At 38.0% G+C, this 23041-nt stretch overlaps 3 protein-coding genes across 3 annotated transcripts; 1 reads left to right on the forward strand and 2 right to left on the reverse strand.

The window, feature by feature from the left end:
- Positions 1-3865: 3865 nt before the first annotated feature.
- LOC141629839 (uncharacterized) lies at positions 3866-5152 on the reverse strand. The gene has a single exon (XM_074442773.1). The coding sequence runs from the start codon at positions 5150-5152 to the stop codon at positions 3866-3868; it is 1287 nt and encodes a 428-aa protein (XP_074298874.1).
- A 209-nt stretch (positions 5153-5361) lies between these two features.
- On the forward strand, positions 5362-5928 carry LOC141629840 (uncharacterized). Its single transcript, XM_074442774.1, has one exon. The coding sequence runs from the start codon at positions 5362-5364 to the stop codon at positions 5926-5928; it is 567 nt and encodes a 188-aa protein (XP_074298875.1).
- A 786-nt stretch (positions 5929-6714) lies between these two features.
- On the reverse strand, positions 6715-8011 carry LOC141629841 (uncharacterized). The gene is made up of 3 exons (XM_074442775.1): positions 7899-8011; positions 7550-7741; positions 6715-7498 (listed from the first exon to the last, which is right to left on the reverse strand). The coding sequence occupies exons 1-3, from the start codon at positions 8009-8011 to the stop codon at positions 6715-6717; spliced, it is 1089 nt and encodes a 362-aa protein (XP_074298876.1).
- Positions 8012-23041: the final 15030 nt, after the last annotated feature.

Raw genomic sequence — 23041 nt, forward strand, 5'->3', positions numbered from 1 at the left:
ATGGGCTTGCTGCTGCCTGGGAGCTTTGACTTTGCTTGACCGCTGGTATCTGAGCAGCAGTGGTGGTCTGAACTGAGGTTGTACGTACTGCCGCTGCTGCCGAGGGAGATGGTGCCTGTGTCGCTGTCGAGGGGGGCGGTATCTGTGTTGCTGGGGCTCCGCTGGTGCCGCCTGAGTTGATTTCCTTATGTCCGGACATGTTTTAGTTGCTGAGTAGACTGGCTAACGGAGACGACCACTATGCCCCACGGTGGGCGCCAAACTGTTTTGGGAAATTTCTACCAATTTAGGGTTAAAGTAGTCTTAACGTTAGGTCTGAATTATGATTCGTTTGATTGTTGTATGTTAACCTGTATGAGCGACGTAAATAAAGAACACATGCAATTTTGGTGACGCGGAAAACCCGATGTGGGAAACAACCGCGGGGGGAAACGGAATCCCACCAATATTTTCACTATAATTCGAGAGGAAGTACAGTTTGTTCGCTTGCTATTAATGCTAGGGTTTAGTTCTCGTATTTCCTGATGATCTTTCTTCTTTGCATTGAGGCTCTTTATATAGGGGAGCTCGATGAGCTAGGGTTTCTTGCTTTCCCTCCAAGTTATTCCTAATTTGACACCGGGTAGGACTTTCCTTCTTTGGATTCGGCAAGAGGTTGGACTCTCACACGCTTCTTCCGCGCAGATCAAAGCCCACATCCTACGCTGCTTGCTGATGCTGTCACCCTGACTCCCTGATATCCTACATCCCGCAATGCTTCCAGGCCTGCTGCCCCAAGTCAGCCCATATCCAAATTTTGGGCCAGGGTTATTCAGGTTTTTCTTCCCCTTTTCTTTTTGAGAAAGTTTTTATTAATATTATACTCCTACCTTTTTCCAATAACCAAACTTCACCCATCTCCTTTATTAATATTTAATTCTAATTATTCTTACCTCTCTCCAATAACCAAACCCCACTCACCTCTTTTATTAATATTTAATCCTAATTATTCATACCTCTCTCTAATTACCAAACATCACTCATATCTTTATCAATATTATACTCCACATCCTTAATCTCCGTGCCCACTTCAAAGAGGAAGAAAAAAGTAGATGGAAGGGAGTACAATATATTAACTAAAGGTATAAAATAACAATCAATAGTAATCCAACTCAATAAAATTTCAGCACACATAAAATAGTATTATAAATTAATAAAAGTTATCACGATATTCACGCAACCTCTAGCAATAATAATAATATTAGAATCGGTTAATATCATGTTACCTTAATTTACGAACTTAGTCCAAAAGCTTCAATAATCGACTAATAATAATCAAAAGGCATAACATGGCGACTCAGAGGCATGCACAAGTTAGATGATACTGTGGATACTGTGAGGCAAAGGCATAGAATTTCGTGAGATTAGACCAATTGCCACTTATTTTAATGGTGGGTGGATTAAATCATACGAGATTAGGATTAGATACATAAGTAATAAAGATCAGTGTTGACAAAAGAACTTAAGATGGCAAATAAAGATGTAGATGAGAAAAGAACAAGATTAGGGATTTGGTAATTGTCAGAGAAGAGGAATACATACCCAAATAAAACAATATATATATTCTTGACATCTTTTTTTTTTTTTTTAAAGAATATCTTTTTAAATAATTAAAGCGATACAAAGTATTTGGGGTATTATAGCTTCGGTTACCGGTTAATCGATAATCGTTCTACATATACCTTTTTTTTTTTCAGTTTTCATTATTTTTTTTTAATAGTTTAATTAAATTTTCAGTATATATTATACCCAACAGTAAAGTTAATTAGCTAAAATTTAGCATTAATCAATTTAAGAAATTTTAAATTTGGATACACAAAGAAAACTAAACGAAAGAACAGTTTTTATATTACATTTTAATTTCTTGCTTACTTTTTTGTGAAATGGTTCGGTTCGGTTAACCGTTTTTCTAAAATTGTGAACCTTACCGAACCATTTCCATAATAAAGTTAACGGTTCGGTTCAACGAACCGCTTTGTCGAAACGGTTCGGTTAATCGAACCTTATAAATGCATGGTTTTTTGGTTTTTCAGTTCGGTTATTGCTGTTCGGTTAATTATGAACACCCCCACAAAGAATAATGAGATAACGTCATATGGTGGTACTTAAATTGAGCATTATCCGGGGTATAATAGTAAAATTCTTGTGTATATTCACGTCTCTCCTTTAAATTTTGAATTTCAAATTATTTAGAAGAAAAGGGTAGTTTAAGAAACTAAAGCTGTATGAATTAATTAATTATTTATATATAATTATTATAACAATAAAAAAAAATTTCAATATTTCATTAACGCCATAATTATAGCTATTTTAAAGCTGTTCATCAACCAAAGAAGACCACCTAATCTTTCCATTGGATGATGATGAATATGATCAAGTTCATGCCCACAAATTACCAAGACTTAAATTCACTAGTTAAGTGAGGTTGTGCTCATGTGGGTATGCAAACCTGTATGTCAAGTATACCGACAATAATTCCAACCCGACCGATTCGTTTCAGTGTCATCTTCACCTGCGGATTGTATTGAATTTTTTCTTTCATTGGCTTGTAGATAAAGAATCCATTAGATACAAAACTATGTAGATGAAGAACACAGTTCGGTGATGAAAAATACTGACGAAGATAAAATTGGTGTAAAAGTTTATTTAGAAAATTGATTTAGTTAAAAGTTTGATTTAATTAATTAAACGGAGTATAAAATTACGTAATTGCCTTTAAATATTTGGTGCAAAAACAAAAATTAACAATCTATTTTTTATTTTTCTTTTTCTAGAAATCATGGTGGCGTCGAGATTCGGTGTAACTCGGTGGCGCCCTATCACCGTCCAATAATGAATTTGTACATCCTAACATACAGATAATTGGTAAAGTCATAAAATGTAATATTTATAAGGATTTTTGTTGAAACACTGCATAGTACGGAGTATTTACCTAATTTCCAAAAATAATACCTAACATTCTATTTTTTGCTTTAAACCGCCTAACTTGTATGTTATTTTGTCAAATACCACCAAAGACACTCTTCCGGTGAAAAAAGTCAAGATTTTGGCGAGTCAACGTCGTAACATTAACCAAAATGGCCGGAAATTACCATTTGGTAGCGGTTGACAGTTTTGATAAAATAAGGTAATAAAATGTAAAAATAAAATGTTAGGCAGTGTTTATGAAACCTATGTTTGGCAAGGTATTTCAAGTATCTGATTTGACCAAGTAACCTGATTTGACTAATATTTCAGGTAATTGTTTTACCTAGTGCTGTTTGGTACATTTCAGGTACCTGAAATGACTTTTCAGGTACCTGAAATGAAACGCTACTCCGGGTAGCTTTTTAAAGTTTCAGGTAGCTGAAATGTTCTACTTTACATATTTACCCTTTATTTAAATTAATTTATTATAATTATTAATGCCCTTTTATGTCATTTTACAAAAAATCAGTTACCTTTTCAATTAGTTTTACCAAACACTTTACAATTAATCAGCTACCTTATCGATTTTCAATTTTCAGCTAGCTTTTCAGATACCTTTTTAATTTCAGTCACCTTATTAGGTTTCAGGTACCTTTTCAGGTTTCAGGTACCTTTTAAGTCAGTTTTACCAAACAGAGCCGAAGTTGAGGTAAATTTTAGGTAGTTTTTGACAAAAAAATTTTTAATAACCTAAGTTTAATTCCGTCATCAACATATTTACACTCGTGGGTCCCTTTACACAAAAATAAATAAATAATAGGTCAGTTAATCTTTTTTTTGGGGGGAAATGTAAGTGAATATATTAATGCCCAACAATCCAAATTCTGCCAGAGATCAACTCTCTAGCTCATTACAAGACTCATTCCAACTGTGTTATCCAGGTCTGAACGCTCCTAATACTGGATCCTACACAGCTAGGTTTCAATTGCAAAATAAAAAGCTTCTTCAGCTGCTTTATAACAACAGCATGTAAAGGTATTACATTCTCAAGCCGACATCTATTCCTCACATACCAAATACTATACATGACATGAGCCATACAAGCTGCAATAATGTGTTTCCTCAGCAAGGACCGATCTCTATATCCGAGCCACCAAGAAATCACAGTTTGGTTGGGGATAGGATAGTCTAGCCATGTTGCAATGTGTTGCCTGCATTGCTGACTGAAAGGACATAGGAAGAATAAATGATCAATGGTTTCCTCAGCTGCACCACACAGAAAACAACAATTGCCTTGAACAATATTCATCTTCATCAGTCTATCCTGAGTGAGCAACCTATTCCGAGCAACCAGCCAAATAAAAACCTCATGCTTGGGGAGCATTATCCTATTTCTAATCCAAGTATACCATGGAACATCTGCAACTTCCTCTGCCAGCCAAGAATAACCCAGCTGAACAGAGTACTCCTGATCATTCCCCCTCCATGCCTCATCAAACATGTGATGCTTAAGTTTGTTTTTTACTTCACATATACGTTTCCAGGCCCAGCTAGAGCTTATAGAAGGCTCATAATCCTTCCATAGCCTATCTTTTATATAAATAGCATGCACCCAACGGACCCATAAGTGATCAGCTTTCTTCTTCACCCACCTCACATACTTTGCAATGAGAGAAATGTTCCACTGATACAGATTTTTAAAACCAAGTCCTCCTTTCTTCTTTGGCTGACAAATCTGGTTCCAAGCCACCAAATAAGGACGCTCTTTATTCTTAGTACCATACCAGAGGAAAGCCCTACAAACTGAGTCAATCTTCTTCAGCACCAATTTAGGAAGCATGAAAATATCTGCCCAGTAGTTGTGTAAAGAACTGAGTACAGCTGAAATAAGGACAACTCTCTCTGCATATGAGAGTTGCCTAGCCCCTAACCTCTGTATCCTCTCAGTGACCTTATCAACTAAACACTGACAGTCAAGCACCCCCAGTCTTTTAGGCATGATTTTAACTGCCAGATATTTGAAGGAAATGTTACCTCTCTTCATGCCAGTAAGTGTCTCAATATCCTTCACCATGCTATCTCCCACCCCATTGCAATCGAAGCTAGATTTGCCACTATTCATGTGCAGTCCAGACGCCAAGGAAAAAGTGCTAAAAGCGCTCAACATGAGAGTAATAGAGGTTAAGTCACCCCTGCTAAACAACATCAGATCATCTTCAAAACACAGACGATTCAGACTAAGTTTATTGCACAGAGGATGGAACTTAAAGCCATGAAAGAGATGAAGCACACCAAATAACTTACTCAGGTAGTCCAAACAAATAGTAAACAATAAAGGGGACAAAGGGTCTCCTTGTCTTAAACCTCTTCTCCCTTTAAAAAACCCAAACACTTCCCCATTCAAAGCCAAAGAGTATGAAGGGGAAGACTTGGTATTCCATCAGAGAGGGTTATGAATGGCTAAGGAATAAACAGCCTAAGCAAGAGTGGGTTCACCTGGTCTGGAGTAAATGGAACTTCCCAAAGCACGAGCTGATATCATGGCTTGTGATGAACCAAGGTCTCAATGTCAAAGCCAAACTGTTTCAGTTTGGCTGCTGTCCTGACAACAGGTGTTGCGTCTGTGATCAGGATCCTGAAACTTTAGAGCATCTGTTTTTTGACTGCTTATACAGCAGACAGGTGCTGGGTCTAGTGGAACAATGGTGTGGGTTCAAAATTGAAGTAACTGATTTTCCAAACAGTGGCAGAAGTGCAGGGGCAAGAATGAAGATGCATATGCATTACCTCCTTTGGACTGCATGCTTCTATCATATCTGGACTCACAGGAACAATGCAAGGGTGAACATGATCCTTTCTACGCCTAAAGCCTTGGTTTTGCAGATCAGGGGGGATGCTGTGAGAAGGATTAGGTCCAAAATGGGGAGTGCTATAATGAATGATGAAAGGACTTGGCTTCTTAAATGGGGCATTGTAGTCTAGTTTAGTGTTTGATTAGATTAACTATGATAAGTGCTAGGGAGAATTCGGCTTCTCAGCTGATCTCTCCTCTAATGTAATTTGTTCTTGTTCTGAAATCAATATATATATCTCACATTTCATCAAAAAAAAAAGAAGGGGAAGACACACATTGCATAATAAGATCAATGCTAGTACTAGGAAACTGGAGATGTACTAGCATTTCATGTAAGAAACTCCATTCAATTGAATCATACGCCTTTTGGAGATCAATCTTCATCAATATTCTAGGGGAGCATGTCTTCCTGTTGTATAATTTTATGAGATCTTGGGAAATTAAGATGTTGCCCACAATATCCCGTCCTGCAACAAATGCACTCTGAGATGGGTGGATGATGTCAGGTAAGATGGTACTTAATCTTGAGCACAGAACTTTAGCCATATATTTGTAAACAGTGTTACAACAGGCTATGGGCCTGAACTGAGTAACACTGTCAGGAACATCAACTTTAGGAATCATTGTGAGTGTGGTATTATTTGCTTCCTTCAACACTTTCCCAGAGCTGATCATATTTCTGACTGAATTGCAAATGTCTTTACCTACTATATCCCGTGAGTCCTTGAAGAACTGGTTACTATAGCCATCAAGACCACGGGCTTTAGTACCAGGGATGGAAAACATTGATGTCCTTATCTCATCATCAGTGACAAATCTGGTAAGTATCTCCATGTGCTCAGCTGTTAGACATTTACCAGATCTAATTACTCCCTTATGGACAGGAGTCACCTCCTTTGAAGATCCTAACAAGCCTATGTAATAATCCTCAAACGCTGTTCCTGAGGTGTAGTACACAGCTTCCTCTCCTTATCCTTGATTTGATACACCCTATTATGAGCCCGTCTTCTCTTGATACTTGCATGAAAGAAGGCAGTATTCTCATCCCCACTTTTCAACCAATTCTCTTTTGCTCTTTGAGATAGAAAAGAATTCCTAGCCTTAGTTAAATTCACTAAATCCTGTGCACATTCTCTTTTAGCTGTACATAAATCAGGATTCAGAGGGTCCCTAATAAGCTGGTCCTGGAAATGCTTTAAGGATAACTCAGTAATATGAGTGAGGTTCTCAATATCACTGAACTGTTCCTTATCCAATTTCTTTAACTGCTGCTTTAAACCCTTCAATTTCTTAACAACTCTATACATGGGTGTACCCTGCACATCACTATTCCACCCCTGTTTAACCACATCAGAAAAATTTGCAGCCATAGACCATATGTTAAAATACTTAAAGGCAGGCTTCTTCCTCATATAAGTCTCAGTCAGAGTAATCGCACACGGGCAATTATCAAACAGACCTTCAGGAAGGAACTGAGCCACTGAATCAGGATAAGAAATAAGCCAGTCATCATTAACAATTATCCTATCCAACCTACCGTAAACTTTGGTATCATTATCATGCTTGTTATTCCAAGTGTAGTAAGACCCAGTCACCTTAAACTCATGGAGATTACACACATTCATCATACTTATCATAGGTGCAATCTCAGTCCAAGTGACAGCAGCACCTCCAATTCTTTCATCCACAGAAATTATACTGTTAAAGTCCCCACAAACTAACTAAGGACCATCAACAATTGAACTATACCCTTTGATACTCTCCCATAGACTTTCCCTTTCCTGGAGCTTGTTAAAACCATAAACTAAAGTGAACCAGAAAAACTCCTTCTTCATTTTATCATACACTTTAGAGTGTATACACTGCTCAGTGATATTGAAGACATCCACCTGATAGAGAGTAGGATCCCATAGTAACCAAACACGCCCACCAGGATGATGACTATTATTTGTGCAAAGAGACCAATCACTGCAAATATTAGTCCTAACATTATTCCACTTACTCCCCTTTATTTTGGTTTCTAGTAATTCAAATAACCCTAAATTATTTTGATGAATAAACCATCTAATATCTTGTTGTTTATTTAGGTTATTCATACCACGCACATTCCAAAATCCCAAGCTGCCCATTTTCAGAGCTAGTAACTTGGAACCCCAGTTTCCTTCTACTTTCAGTTCTTGGTTTTTGCATTGATAGATTCAGAGCATCCATAAAGGTAATGCCTCTAGGAGTAAACAGTCGAGGTTCCCCAGAATCATTGCTTAACAGTTTATTATGAATCTCCTTGGCAATGACTGACCATCCATAATCCTTTCCTTACCTATAGCTGGAGTCTCCATTATGACAACTGGCTCCACCATAGGTGTGACTGTGACACCTCGCGATAAAGCTATGATGAACTTCCTAGGGGTAAGAATTGAAGTAAAGTAAGGTCAACAAGGATGTCAAAGATAGAATTTTATAGGTTACCAGCATCCAATTTAAAGGAGGAGCATGATGAAGTGAGAAAGAGCGGTATGAACGGTAACGCTTATGGTCAAGGAAAAGGGGAAATTATACAGCAAGGAAACGCCAGGTACTCAAATCTCAACCACTACCTCATCCCAAACGGTTTCGAAAACTTCTTAATAAAAATCAATCTCTCAACCACATTACTTCCAAGGATTCCTTAAGATAACTTACGCTACTCTACATCTAATCTATTCCATGAAACAAGGTACTTCACCACACTTGTGATTCAACAATTCACAATCACTAAACATTCACAACGACTTCCACAAAACAAGATCAAAATTACTAACAAGGAGATACTCATACCCAACAAACGTCAAAAGGAAACACCAATCTATGTATGGCTATCAACATCCTAAAGGTATATCTTTCCAAAATCACATCATAAACCTTACTCCATGTTTACTCCTAAGGTAACAACGCTAACCTATTAAGCTTCCAAATCCAAAACATAAATAATAAAGCCAAGTCCTATAACTTTAGTAACATAGGCAACTCACACTTGACACACAGAATCCACCGATCAATTGTACTCACTTTATCAAGGAACTAGGTATAGAAATCACCAAGTATGTCTCATCACACTACCCAGGTCTTTCTCGCATTACAACCTCTCAAAACCAGGGTTATGGGTCAACCACAAACAATCTCCTCAAAAGTCAAATTCTTCAACCAAGGTTAACATTCCACAAAAGAAAGGGAAATATCTACAAGGCGTCAAGGGAGGATAAACAAGGAACCAAGGACAAGTTAGAAGGGTACAAAAGTAACTTCCAAGGAAAAAGAAAACAGAGTTTAGAAGAAGGATAGGAACCAAGAGGTAAAAAAAATAAGGCAAGATACACAAAGAATAAGGAACATCTTCGAGGAAGAAAAAACATTCTTCAAAAGGTTGAACAAACCTTCCATCTTCGGCAATAAGCACCAAGTCTTGATCGCAACGCGGGTAAGCTCACGGTGATTGATAAAAAGGGTACAAAAATAATTGACAATCAACAAACATGTTAGAACCTACCACGAAGCATACACAAAGAGACTACCAACTTAGGTCCTTATTTCTACCCATCTCTCATTTATTATTCAAGGTCAAGTCCAAATTTAAATTTGGGGTACACGTGTGTGCGTTGGGAGCAACATAGGCTCTGATACCAACTGTGACACCCCGCGATAAAGCGGAAAATATAACTAATAAATTAAAGCGGAAATTAAGAAATTTTTTGAAACTTTTAACATTTAAAGCGCGGGTTCATTAAAATCCAAAACATAACTAAAGAATGCGGAAATAAAGTTTAAATTATACAAACGTGATAGTCAAGGTGAGGGAAAATATATCCCTCGAATGACAATACAATAAAAGATGAGTCTAAACAATCCTAATAAACCAACTACTAGGCCAAAGTGCTCGCTAGCTCACACATGTCTTCAACCCATAGATGCACCATCTAATACCTGTCATTCATGTAAACATGAACGCCACAGTCAGTGGGGAGTAACTCAAGGTTCTCCCAGCCACAAAATGTCGAAACGAACATAACAAAGAACTAAAACAAGTAAGTCATATCAGATACTTACAAAAGATAAGAAGATCAAGTTTATATGTAAACATGGCAGTTAAATGAGATGGAACAAGATAGACCAACATTAGCATAATAAAGATTCAATTATTAATGTGAGACAATTAAATAATATGAAAGACAAGGATACGGTCATTTATGCAAAAACACACATTTCAAGAAATTACAACATAGATATGAGACTAGAATCTGAACCATGTGGAGCGGTTAAGTAGGGATCAATCAATGCAAATTACAAAAATAGAAACTGTAGCCATTACTTGGAAAACCACTTAGCAAACAATTAACGGGACGTGGCCACTAATGTCACATTCATACTTATGGCTTGCATCTCACCATAAGAACGGATGGGAGCATCAATCCCGACAATCATATCGCAACTAGAGGGCTTATAGCTCACCCCTAGTATCCGATAGGACCAAGACAAATAACACAAGGCATAACTCTTGCCTTGAAAGATAAATACCAATATCTATAACCAAGCAAGACCTTTACTACTCATATATAAATATATAATTCCCCTGGTAGGACGACAATGGTACTCCTAAGACTCAGTCCTAGTCTAAATCTGGCCAGACTCTCGGGACAGTACAGTTCCCGATTCGACATTCGGCAGAACAGTCCGCATCCAAGACTCGAAGACAGATCGGAAATCGAGAACCCACAATCGGCAGGACAGCCCGAAAGAGGCGGAAGATATGAGTTAAACCCACAATCGGTAGGACAATCTGAAAGAGGCGTAAAGACAAGTCAAGCAAAAAAGGTATAGCATAAAGGCATTATAAAGAGAATACGACTCAACCAAGCGATACGAATCAACTTGAAAAGGGACTAATAATGTAATGAGCCGATGATAATCCAAATAAGACATTTCATGCCAAATTATATTCATAAACATGAATAGGTAACCCATTTCTTCAATATTTGTCACTTGAATAAAAATGTAAATAAATGGAAATAAACCATTTATAACAAGCAAAACAAGTATTATTACAAATGACTCAATTTAATTAAACAAGTAGAATAATTCACTCGTATTTGAGATACGTTAAATAAATGAGAATGAACGGATTAAAAATTCATATTATAGGTAAATAAGACATTTCATCAAATTTTGACTTGAATAAATAATAAATTCCACATTTATGATTAATGTGAGAAAAATATATGAATGAACGATATTTAACGAATTAAGTTATATAAAGCGTGAGACGGGTTTTAAATAGACCAAACACGAATTTATATCGACTCAAGAAGGTACACAACCCGAGGCTAGGCCACGGCTCAACCTCATGACTAGGGCCATAACTGGCCAGCCCTAGCCACTGTCCAAGGTCGCAGGCAGCCCCAGACCAGGCCTCAGACAGCCCCAGCTCAGGCCATAGGCCGCTCCTGCTCAGGCCATAGGCCGCTCCAACACTCTACCTAAACAACTACCCATCTCAGCCATCGAAAACCCATGCTTAACTGTCCTAAAACAGCCCACTTCTACCATCCTTACACCGTCCCAAACCGTCCACACTCTTGCCTAATATGAACATGTCAGGCCAGCCAAGAAACCTGCCCAGAAAACCTGCAAAACTGACTCAAAACATTCCCACAAGAAAGCATTACACCGACCCAAAATCGGCGCCAAAACAGTCCCAAAATAACTCGCATAACACTCATGAGACCGTCCCATAAATAACCCATATTCATCATGGAAAGTTGTCTCAATACGGACTAATTACAGCCGTGAATGGGCTGTCCAAAACAGTCCCAAAATTGCACAGAGAACCCGTCCCACAACAGTCACTCTCACACCCCAAACACAGTCCCGAAGCACACCATTTTATCCGTCCCGAAACTGTCCCAAAGTACCTGCAAAGCGGACTCAAAAACAGTCCCAAATTCAGTCATGAGAGTAAGTTAAGGGGAACTCAACTTAGCTAGTAATCCATCTAGCATTCTAGCCTAAATGGCAAAGATGTCCCTGCCGCTACAGATTTCACAAAAACCCCGGATAACCTTCAGTGGGCATTTTACTATGCCTCTACTCTCCACTCTCCACTTAAACAGCTAGCTACTCTAAGAAGGGCAATAAAATCTATAGCACTGACCAGAGTCTTGACAAATGAAGTAATACCAAGCTAATGGAATATAAGAGTTCAGAGATAGAAACTGTCATTCACGAGAAAAGGAAAGAAAACCGCAGCAACATACGTTCAAGGCACGACAATTTAAAGCAAGAATTTCAAGTATACACATGACGATATTTACATGAAGAAAATAAGTAAGAAAATAAGTCAAAGGGACTGATTCGTCCGTCCCAAAACAGAGAAAAAAAGCAGAAAAACAGAAAATAAGATAGGAATGAGCAGCCTAGCAGTGCACGTTTTCAGACGCGAAATCAAAGGGCATATTCGAGACGGAAATTAACATACAAATGAGAAAAACTCCAAGACTCAAACTTTAGCAAACAAGAGTATATAAAACGACATATAAGACGGAGTCGACATTTTGTCGAGTAACCTATCATCGTTACCTTTTTTCCCTTCAAAACTCCGAGGAAAACGTCTAAGAAGTACGAGCCTCCCACCGGGTCTTCAGTTTCTTCAACTAGAGGAAATAAAATGAGATAAAAGAGCTAAAAAAAATCAGATCTTTCATGAGACGGGTCTAACTGAAATCACCACAAAAACAAGACTTTCTTACCTTGAAAGGAAGAGGAAGGAAAGGGGAAGAGAGTGGTACAAAAATTATCGAATTTGGTTGAGAAATAGGGACGGGATCGTGTTGGGTTTGATGCCTTGAGAAAAGGCAATTCCACTTTTTGCTTTGTTATGTATCTCACATCGGTGGTGAACAACAAAGTTGTGGGATTTATATATCCCTTTGTCCTTTGTATGGATAAGAGAATGGACCAAGGTGGGTTTTGTTGTGTTTGTTGGGCCTGTGGGTTTGGGTCCAAATACACACGCACGCGCCCACCGGCTCGGACCAGCTCGAGCTCGGGCTCGGGTTTGGATTTGGGTTTGGGTAGAGCCCCTGCGGGGCGGGCCAAAGGCCCTCTTTTACCTTTTTGGTCCTGTGTGTGTGTCTTTGTCCAGGTTCATCTGGACTTGTGTGATGATCGATCATAACTCACATTGTTAGTGGGAGAGAGTCTTACTCCCACTATTCCGGGTTGAAGGTTGCGTTTTAGGAGATCGTTTTTGCTCCTAAAACCGTCTGTATTTTCCTATAAATACAGCACCAGTCCCCTGCAGATCAACACACAATTACACACACTTCCTCTTTTCTTTCTCTTTCTCTCTTCTCAAAATTTCTGGGTATAGTTCTGATCAGTTCCAGGTCCGTCAGTTTCGAGTGGGCGATTCGAAGAAGGCGCGAGAGTGTAATCCTTGGGGAACTACCGGTCATTGCTAATCGCCACCACGGTCGTACTGGAATAATAGTTTTCAAGGCAGTGGTTCCGCACCACGTCACTACCTTTCATATTCGGTATTTCTGGTCCTTCTCTAGCTATTGCTTCTATTTTTCCAACAATTTGAAAACAATTATTATTGCAGTAGTCATGTCTGTTATCTCGAAAATTATTCCTGAATTGGCGAAACTAGAGTCGTTGGATGGTCACAATTATAAGCGTTGGTCCCAGAAATTATTGATGTATTTTGAGCAGTTAGAAATTGATTATGTTTTATTTAATGACCCGCCTAAACCTATCCCACCCACTGATGTTGAAACGACCCCTCCTGCTGCTAAAGATGTTAAGTCTAATGAAGAGGATATTGCAAAATTTGTGAAAGACAACAAAACTGCTAGGTGGCACATTCTGAATAATATGACAAACACCTTGTTCGACTTATTTGCTGTTAATAAGTCTGCTAAGTTTATTCGGGAGTCTTTAGAAACTAAGTATGGGGCTAATGATGCGGGGAAAAAGAAGTATGTTGTGGGAAAATGGTTGGGATTTCAAATGGCTGACGGAAAACCTATCATGGATCAAGTCCATGTCTATGAAAACTTATGTGCTGATGTTGTGAATGAGGGCATGAAACTTGATGATATCTTTGTAGCTAATGTTCTGCTAGAGAAATTCCCTCCCGCCTGGTCTGATTACCGAAACCAACTTAAGCACAAAAAGAAAGACTTGTCCCTTAAAGAACTTATAGGACATATGATGACCGAGGAGGCTAATCGCCTTAAAGACCTTCCTGCTAGTCAATCTGTGACTATTTCTCGTTATTCTTCTTTGTTAAAGCTAATTTGGTTGAGTCCGGTGGTCCAGTCTAATCTTTGAGAAATATAAGGGTAAGGGTAAGGCCAAGGTTGGTCAGGGTAAGAACCAGGGTCCTGCTAAGAAGAATGGTCCAGGGAAGCATACCAAACCGGTTCCTAAGATTTAGAAAGCTGCTAAGGGTCCTATTGTCTGCTATGTCTGTGGAAAACCTGGGCACAAAGCCTACCAATGCTCTGAGAAGAAATCTGCTGAGGCCAATGTTGTTGTGACTGATGATGTTATTGCAGCTGTGGTTGTGGAAACTAATCGGTGGGTAATGTTCTTTGAATGGGTCTTGGATCTGGAGCTTCGAGACACCTCTGTGCTGATAGGGGTTTATTTGCTAAATTCGAGGAAGTTGCTGATGGGGAATGCGTCTACATAGGTAATTCTTCATCTGCAAAGATCACAGGCAAAGGCAAGATCTTTCTCAAACTCACCTCGGGGAAAACACTTGCCCTCAGTAATGTTTTATTTGTACCCTCATTGCGTCGAAACCTTGTGTCTGGTGCCTTGTTAAACAAAGCTGGTTTGAAACTTGTTTTTGAGGCTGATAAGGTGGTAATGTCGCGTAATGGGGAATTTGTGGGCAAGGGTTATCTTTCTGGGGGTCTTTTTGTATTAAACACTGATTCTGCTATTAATAATATTGCATCTTCTTCTGCTTATATCGTTGAGTCTATTGATGTTTGGCATGGTAGATTAGGTCATGTGAATGTGGATTACATTAAAAAACTTAGAACTATGAGCTTAATTCCGAGTTTGACGAATCAAGAATTCTCTAAGTGTGCTAGCTGTGTTGAGGCTAAGTTTACAAAGAAGCCTAGTAAACCTGTGACTACTAGGAACACGAGTCTTCTTGAGTTAATTCACACCGACCTAGCTGACTTTAAAAATGTTGCAAGTAGAGGTGGCAAGAATTATTATGTTACGTTTATAGATGACTGTTCTAGATACACCCGTGTCTATTTGCTTAAGACTAAAGATGAAGCTGAACAATCTTTTATAAACTTTAAAAATGAAGTTGAGAACCAACTTAATGAGAAAAATTAAAAGGGTAAGGTCGATAGAGGTGGTGAGTATAAATCCAGTTATCTAGCCGACTTTTGTGCTGCAAACGGTTTAATACATGAGACTAGTCCACCTTACTTACCCCAATCCAATGGTGTAGCTGAACGTAAAAATACCTCCTTAAAAGAGATGATGAATGTTATGCTTTTAAGTTCTGGCCTATCTGACGATATGTGGGGGGAAGTAATTCTTTCAGCTTGTCACATTCTTAACTGTGTACCTCATAAGAAAATTGACAAGACACCCTACGAGATTTGGAAGGGCTATCCTCCTAACCTGAGCTTCCTTAGGGTATGGGGGTGTTTAGCTAAAGTGGGCTTACCTGATTTTAGGAGACCTACCGTTGGACCTAAGACCTATGATTGTGTGTTTATAGGTTATGCTCAAAATAGCTCTGCTTATAGATTTATGTCTTTGAGTGACCGTTCTATATCTGAGGCTAGAGATGCCGAATTCTTTGAGCATGTTTTTCCTTTTCAGAAAACTGTTGTACCATCTCCTAGTTTATCTGTTGCATCTCATGATTTGTCTTCACATGCTAGCAGTAGTAGCACTTCTATTGATGTTCCTGTTGAACCTAGAAGAAGTAAAAGACCTAGATGCCCAAAGAACTTTGGTGATGATTATGATACAACTATGTTGACTGAACTTGGATACACTGTTTGTGCTAGTGATGAGTTTGTTTCAGCTTTTTTAATAGAAGATGACCCAAAAACCTATAGTGAGGCAATGAAATCCATTGATGCTAATTTTTGGAAAGATGCTATTAAAAGTGAACTTGACTCTATTGTGTCAAATCAGACTTGGGAGTTGACTGATTTACCTAAAGGTAGTAAACCCATTACAAGTAAATGGATCTTTAAAAGAAAATGAGACCTGACGGTACAATAGAGAGGTTCAAAGCTAGACTTGTAGTTAGAGGCTTTACACAAAAGAAGGGTATTGATTATTTTGATACTTACTCTCCTGTGACCAAAATTTCGACTATTAGGACTCTTGTCGCCTTAGCTGTTATTCATAACCTTGTTATACATCAGATGGATGTTAAAACTGCTTTTTTGAATGGTGAACTAAGGGAAGAGATCTACATGTCTCAACCTGAAGGTTTTGTGATTGAGGGTCAAGAGAGTAAAGTGTGTAAACTGAACAAGTCGCTTTGTGGACTGAAACAAGCACCTAAACAGTGGTATGAAAAATTTAACAACACTTTGATAAGTAATGGGTATGTGGTTAACAATTCTGATTCATGTGTTTATTCAAAATTGATGGGATCTGATTGTGTAATTATATGCCTATATGTTGATGACATGTTAATACTTGGTAATAATTTGGAGGTGATAATTAGAACCAAAGAATTTTTGTCATCACATTTTGAGATGAAGGACTTAGGAGAAGCTGATGTTATCCTAGGAGTTAAGGTCATCCGAAACCCCAATGGAATATGTATAAGTCAATCTCAATATGTTGAAAAAGTGTTGAAAAATTTTAACTGCTTTGATGTTGTGCCTGCTAGAACACCCTATGATTCTAGTATACATTTGTGTAAAAACTCGGGTAACAGTGTTTCCCAAGAAGAGTATGCTAAAATCCTAGGTAGTGTGATGTTTTTGATGAACTGTACTCGACCAGATATTGCATATGCGGTTAGTAGGCGAGTCGTTATACACATAACCCTAACATTGAACACTGGAATGCTCTTCGTCGCTTGTTAAAATACCTAAGAGGAACAGTTGATCTGTGTTTGCATTATGGTAAATTTCCTGCTGTGTTAGAAGGATATTGTGATGCAAATTGGGTTGCAGGTAACGATGAGATCTGTTCTACTAGTGGTTATATCTTCACCATGGGTGAAGGTGCCATATCGTGGAAGTCTTCTAAACAGACTTGTATAGCACGCTCTACCATGGAGTCGGAGTTCATAGCTCTTGAGTTGGCAGGACAAGAAGCTGAGTGGTTGAAAAACCTATTGGCTGATGTACCAGTATGGGGAGGACGGCTTACACCGGGCTCCATGCTGTGTGACTCGAAAGCTGCTATTGGCGTTGCAAAGAATAGTGTCTATAATGCGAAAAAGAGATACATGCGAATAAGGCACGCTGCAGTTAAACAACTCCTTGAGAACGGAGTGATTACTGTGGACTATGTGAAGTCCGAAAGTAATCTTGCCGATCCCTTTACTAAGGGGCTGACTAAGAGATTAGTCGTTGACACGTCGAGGGAATGGGGCTTAGGTCCTTAAATCAAGATTGATATCTGACTAGGTCCAAAGTTTCTATTCCTATGGCGTAGTATGATTCATAGCCTTTATGGTGGTGCTTTTGAGACGCACTTGATGAATTATACACCAGGTTGGACTTATGTCCTTAATGGCTCGTGTGAGAAGTGCTACTGGGAAGCACTTGAGCCACCTACGTAGCTGTGATGATCCCAAGACTATGAGAAGTCTTGTGAACACATCTATTAGTACCAAGGTAACGCATAAGCTCTACAGAGCGCGTTGCACTCTGAAATCGCGGAACGATCAAATTCGAAGGTATGATATGTGTTGTGGGGGGTATCGACTGAAGCTCAGTTAAGAATTCAAATCACAAGATATTCTCTCGCTGTAAGTAAGTTGTTTCCTCACTTCACTAAAGTGTCAATTCAAATCGAAAGATATTGATACCTAAGTATCCAATCCTTCCTTTACTCAGAAATTTCTTTCCTTTTCTCTTAGCCATCTGTGGGGGATTGTTGGATTTGATGCCTTGAGAAAAGGCAATTCCACTTTTTGCTTTGTTATGTATCCCACATCGGTGGTGAACAACAAAGTTGTGGGATTTATATATCCCTTTGTCCTTTGTATGGATAAGAGAATGGACCAAGGTGGGTTTTGTTGTGTTTGTTGGGCCTGTGGGTTTGGGTCCAAACACACACGCGCGCGCGCGCCGTCCCGGCCCGGCTCGAGCTCAGGCTAGGGTTTGGGTTTGGGTAGAGCCCCTGCGGGGCGGGCCAAAGGCCCTCTTTTACCTTTTTGGTCTTGTGTGTGTGTCTTTGTCCAGGTTCATCTGGACTTGTGTAACGATCCGATCAATAATCTGTTAGTGGGAGAGAGTCTTACTCCCACTATTCGGGTTGAAGGCTGCGTTTTAGGAGATCGTTTTGCTCCTAAAACCGTCTCGTATTTTCCTATAAATACAAAGACACCGGTCCCTTGCGAGATCAACACACAATTACACACACTTCCTCTTTTCTTTCTCTTTCTCTATTCTCAAAATTTCTGGGTATAGTTCTGATAAGTTCCAGGTCCGTCAGTTTTGAGTGGGCGATTCTGAAGGGCAGCAGTAGTGTAATCCTTGGGGAACTACCGGTCGTTGCTGATCGCCACCACGGTCGTACCGGAATAATAGTTTTCAAGGCAGTGGTTCCGCACCACGTCACTACCTTTCATATTCGGTATTTCTGGTCCTTCTCTAGTTACTGCTTCTATTTTTCCAACAGATCGGAGTAAGGACGACAGAAATGGCGTGAGGTTGTGTTGAATGTTGTTGTTGTGCTGTTGATTCAACATCAACGAAAAAGAAAGGGGAAAGGAAGGGGTAGGGGTCACGTATTACACAAGGGTTAGTAATAATAATATATAATAATAATAATAATAATAAATGAATTATAATATTATGTATAAAGGTAGAGTGTAAGAGGGTAGGTGGGTGTGATGTGTTTTCGATATGGGATAGGTCGAGAAAAGATTAGTCTCACAAGTGGAAATGTGACGGTCTATAGCTAGACGGAAATTAAGACAGTAATAATACTGTCCGGCCAAAAATATGTATACATGTATTCTTATATAAATTATGCCTCAAAAATATAATTTAATAATACGTATTTTTATATAAATGTGTTTTTATATATATTACTTTTATGAAAATCGTGTTTGAAATAACATTAATTAAATTGAATAATTCAAAAATATAAAATAGAGTGATTAAACGTTTTAATAAATTATAATTGTCAAAATGGGAATTTCGCGGGTGTTACAATCACCCCATCTTTTAAAAAGTTTCGTCCTCGAAACTTGAAAGTAGGAATGAAAGGTTAAAGGTAAAACTGGACTTTTGAAATTGGTAACCCACAACATTAAAAGGTTACGAATAGTAAGAATTAAAATTCTTTCAAAGTTTCAAATAAATTTTTTTGACAGAACCAGATTATCATCAAAGGAACGGAAGTGCTCTCGTTGCGCATTCAAGAACATCACATTCCAAATCAAAGATAAGGTCAAAAAGCAAATCATTTGTATAAATCGAAAATCAAAATACTTTCAATAAAATTAATGAAGAGTTTTCAAAAGTATAAGTCTCATTCATGGAACGAAATTCCTCTTGTTGTGCACACAAGAACGCTAACTTTCCAAGTCAAAGACAAATTTAAAACAAAAATCATTCGCCGACAAGCGTAGGACAGGTTATTAGACGCTTTTAATAACGTGTCCTAACATCCCATCAACGTTAAAATCAAAAGGAAAAGTAATTCACTCAAATTTTCTTGCAAAAGCCAAATGGAAATTGAAAGATTCACCGTTGAACTTCAAAAAGGAGTCAAATTCTGAAAATATAATATTAAACTTTGACAAAGAAATCGTAAATAGATCGAAGTTAGTCAGAAATTGAGCAAAATTAAAAGTACTCGGGTTTGGCAATTAAAATTATGGTAAATAAGTTTATACTCAAAGAACAAATAGGGAACTAAATTAAATTTTCATTTTCAAACCTTTAAAATAGGTAAGGTTTTGTAAAAGTAACATAAACTCTTAACAACGAATAAAAAAAAATGATAGCTTCAATTGTTTAGAAATTGTATGAAATGAAAAGTAACTTAGAAATCATAAATACAAAGTACGCTAAGAGGGTTCAAATCTAACCAACAAAATAGCTATGATGAACTTCCTAGGGGTAAGAATTGAAGTAAAGTAAGGTCAACAAGGATGTCAAAGATAGAATTTTATAGGTTACCAGCATCCAATTTAAAGGAGGAGCATGATGAAGTGAGAAAGAGCGGTATGAACGGTAACGCTTATGGTCAAGGAAAAGAGGAAATTAGACAGCAAGGAAACGCCAGGTACTCAAATCTCAACCACTACCTCATCCCAAACGGTTTCGAAAACTTCCTAATAAAAATCAATCTCTCTACCACATTAGTTCCAAGGATTCCTTAAGATAACTTACGCTACTCTACATCTAATCTATTCCATGAAACAAGGTACTTCACCACACTTGTGATTCAACAATTCACAATCACTAAACATTCACAACGACTTCCACAAAACAAGATCAAAATTACTAACAAGGATATACTCATACCCAACAAACGTCAAAAGGAAACACCAATCTATGTATGGCTATCAACATCCTAAAGGTATATCTTTCCAAAATCACATCATAAACCTTACTCCATGTTTACTCCTAAGGTAACAACGCTAACCTATTAAGCTTTCAAATCCCAAACATAAATAACAAAACCAAGTCCTATAACTTTAGTAACATAGGCAACTCACACTTGACACACAGAATCCACCGATCAATTGTACTCACTTTATCAAGGAACTAGGTATAGAAATCACCAAGTATGTCTCATCACACCATGCACCCAGGTCTTTCTAGCATCACAACCTCTCAAAACCAGGGTTATGGGTCAACCACAAACAATCTCCTCAAAAGTCAAATTCTTCAACCAAGGTTAACATTCCACAAAAGAAAGAGAAATATCTACATGGCGTCAAGGGAGGATAAACAAGGAACCAAGGACAAGTTAGGAGGGTACAAAAGTAACTTCCAAGGAAAAAGAAAACAGAGTTTAGAAGAAGGATAGGAACCAAGAGGTAAAAAAAATAAGGCAAAATACACAAAGAATAAGGAACATCTTCGAGGAAGAAAAAACATTCTTCAAAAGGTTGAACAAACCTTCCATCTTCGGCAATAAGCACCAAGTCTTGATCGCAACGCGGGTAAGCTCACGGTGATTGATCAAAGGGTACAAAAATAATTGACAATCAACAAACATGTTAGAACCTACCACGAAGCATACACAAAGAGACTACCAACTTAGGTCCTTATTTCTACCCATCTCTCATTTATTATTCAAGGTCAAGTCCAAATTTAAATTTGGGGTACACGTGTGTGCGTCGGGAGAAACATAGGCTCTGATACCAACTGTGACACCCCGCGATAAAGCGGAAAATATAACTAATAAATTAAAGCGGAAATTAGGAAATTTTTTGAAACTTTTAACATTTAAAGCGCGGGTTCATTAAAATCCAAAACATAAGTAAAGAATGCGGAAATAAAGTTTAAATTATACAAACGTGATAGTCAAGGTGAGGGAAAATATATCCCACGATTGACAATACAATAAAAGGTGAGTCTAAACAATCCTAATAAACCAACTACTCGGCCAAAGTGCTCGCTAGCTCACACATGTCTTCAACCCATAGATGCACCATCTAATACCTGTCATTCTTGTAAACATGAATGCCATAGTCAGTGGGGAGTAACTCAAGGTTCTCCCAGCCACAAAATGTCGAAACGAACATAACAAAGAACTAAAATAAGTAAGTCATATCAGATACTTACAAAAGATAAGAAGATCAAGTTTATATGTAAACATGGCAGTTAAATGAGATGGAACAAGATAGACCAACATTAGCATAATAAAGATTCAATTATTAATGTGAGACAATTAAATAATATGAAAGACAAGGATACAGTCATTTATGCAAAAACACACATTTCAAGAAATTACAACATATATATGAGATAGAATCTGAACCATGTGGAGCGATTAAGTAGGGATCAATCAATGCAAATTACAAGAATAGAAACTGTAGCCATTACTTGGAAAACCACTTAGCAAACAATTCACGGGACGTGGCCACTAATGTCACATTCATACTTATGGCTTGCATCTCACCATAATAACGGATGGGAGCATCAATCCCGACGATCATATCGCAACTAGAGGGCTTATAGCTCACCCCTAGTATCCGATAGGACCAAGACAAATAACACAAGGCATAACTCTTGCTTTGAAAGATAAATACCAATATCTATAACCAAGCAAGACCTTTACTACTCATATATAAATATATAATTCCCCTGGTAGGATGACAATGGTACTCCTAAGACTCGACCCTAGTCTAAATCTGGCCGAGACTCTCGGGACAAGACAGATTCCCGATTCGACATGCGGCGAGAACAGTCCGCATCCAAGACTCAAGACAGATCGGAAATCGAGAACCCACAATCGGCAGGACAGTCCGAAAGAGGCGGAAGATATGAGTTAAACCCACAATCGGCAGGACAGTCCGAAAGAGGCGTAAAGACAAGTCAAGCAAAAAGGTATAGCATAAAGGCATTATCAAGAGAATACGACTCAACCAAGAAATACGAATCAACTTGAAAAGGGACTAATAATGTAATGAGCCGATGATAATCCAAATAAGACATTTCATGCCAAATTATATTCATAAACATGAATAGGTAACCCATTTCTTCAATATTTGTCACTTGAATAAAAATGTAAATTAATGGAAATAAACCATTTATAACAAGCAAAACAAGCATTATTACAAATGACTCAATTTAATTAAACAAGTAGAATAATTCACTCGTATTTGAGATACGATAAATAAATGAGAATGAACGGATTAAAAATTCATATTATAGGTAAATAAGACATTTCATCAAATTTTGACTTGAATAAATAATAAATTCCACATTTATGATTAATGTGAGAAAAATATATGAATGAACGGTATTTAACGAATTAAGTTATATAAAGCGTGAGACG

Source organism: Silene latifolia, chromosome Y (assembly GCF_048544455.1).
Source record: "Silene latifolia isolate original U9 population chromosome Y, ASM4854445v1, whole genome shotgun sequence".
NCBI lineage: Eukaryota > Viridiplantae > Streptophyta > Magnoliopsida > Caryophyllales > Caryophyllaceae > Silene > Silene latifolia.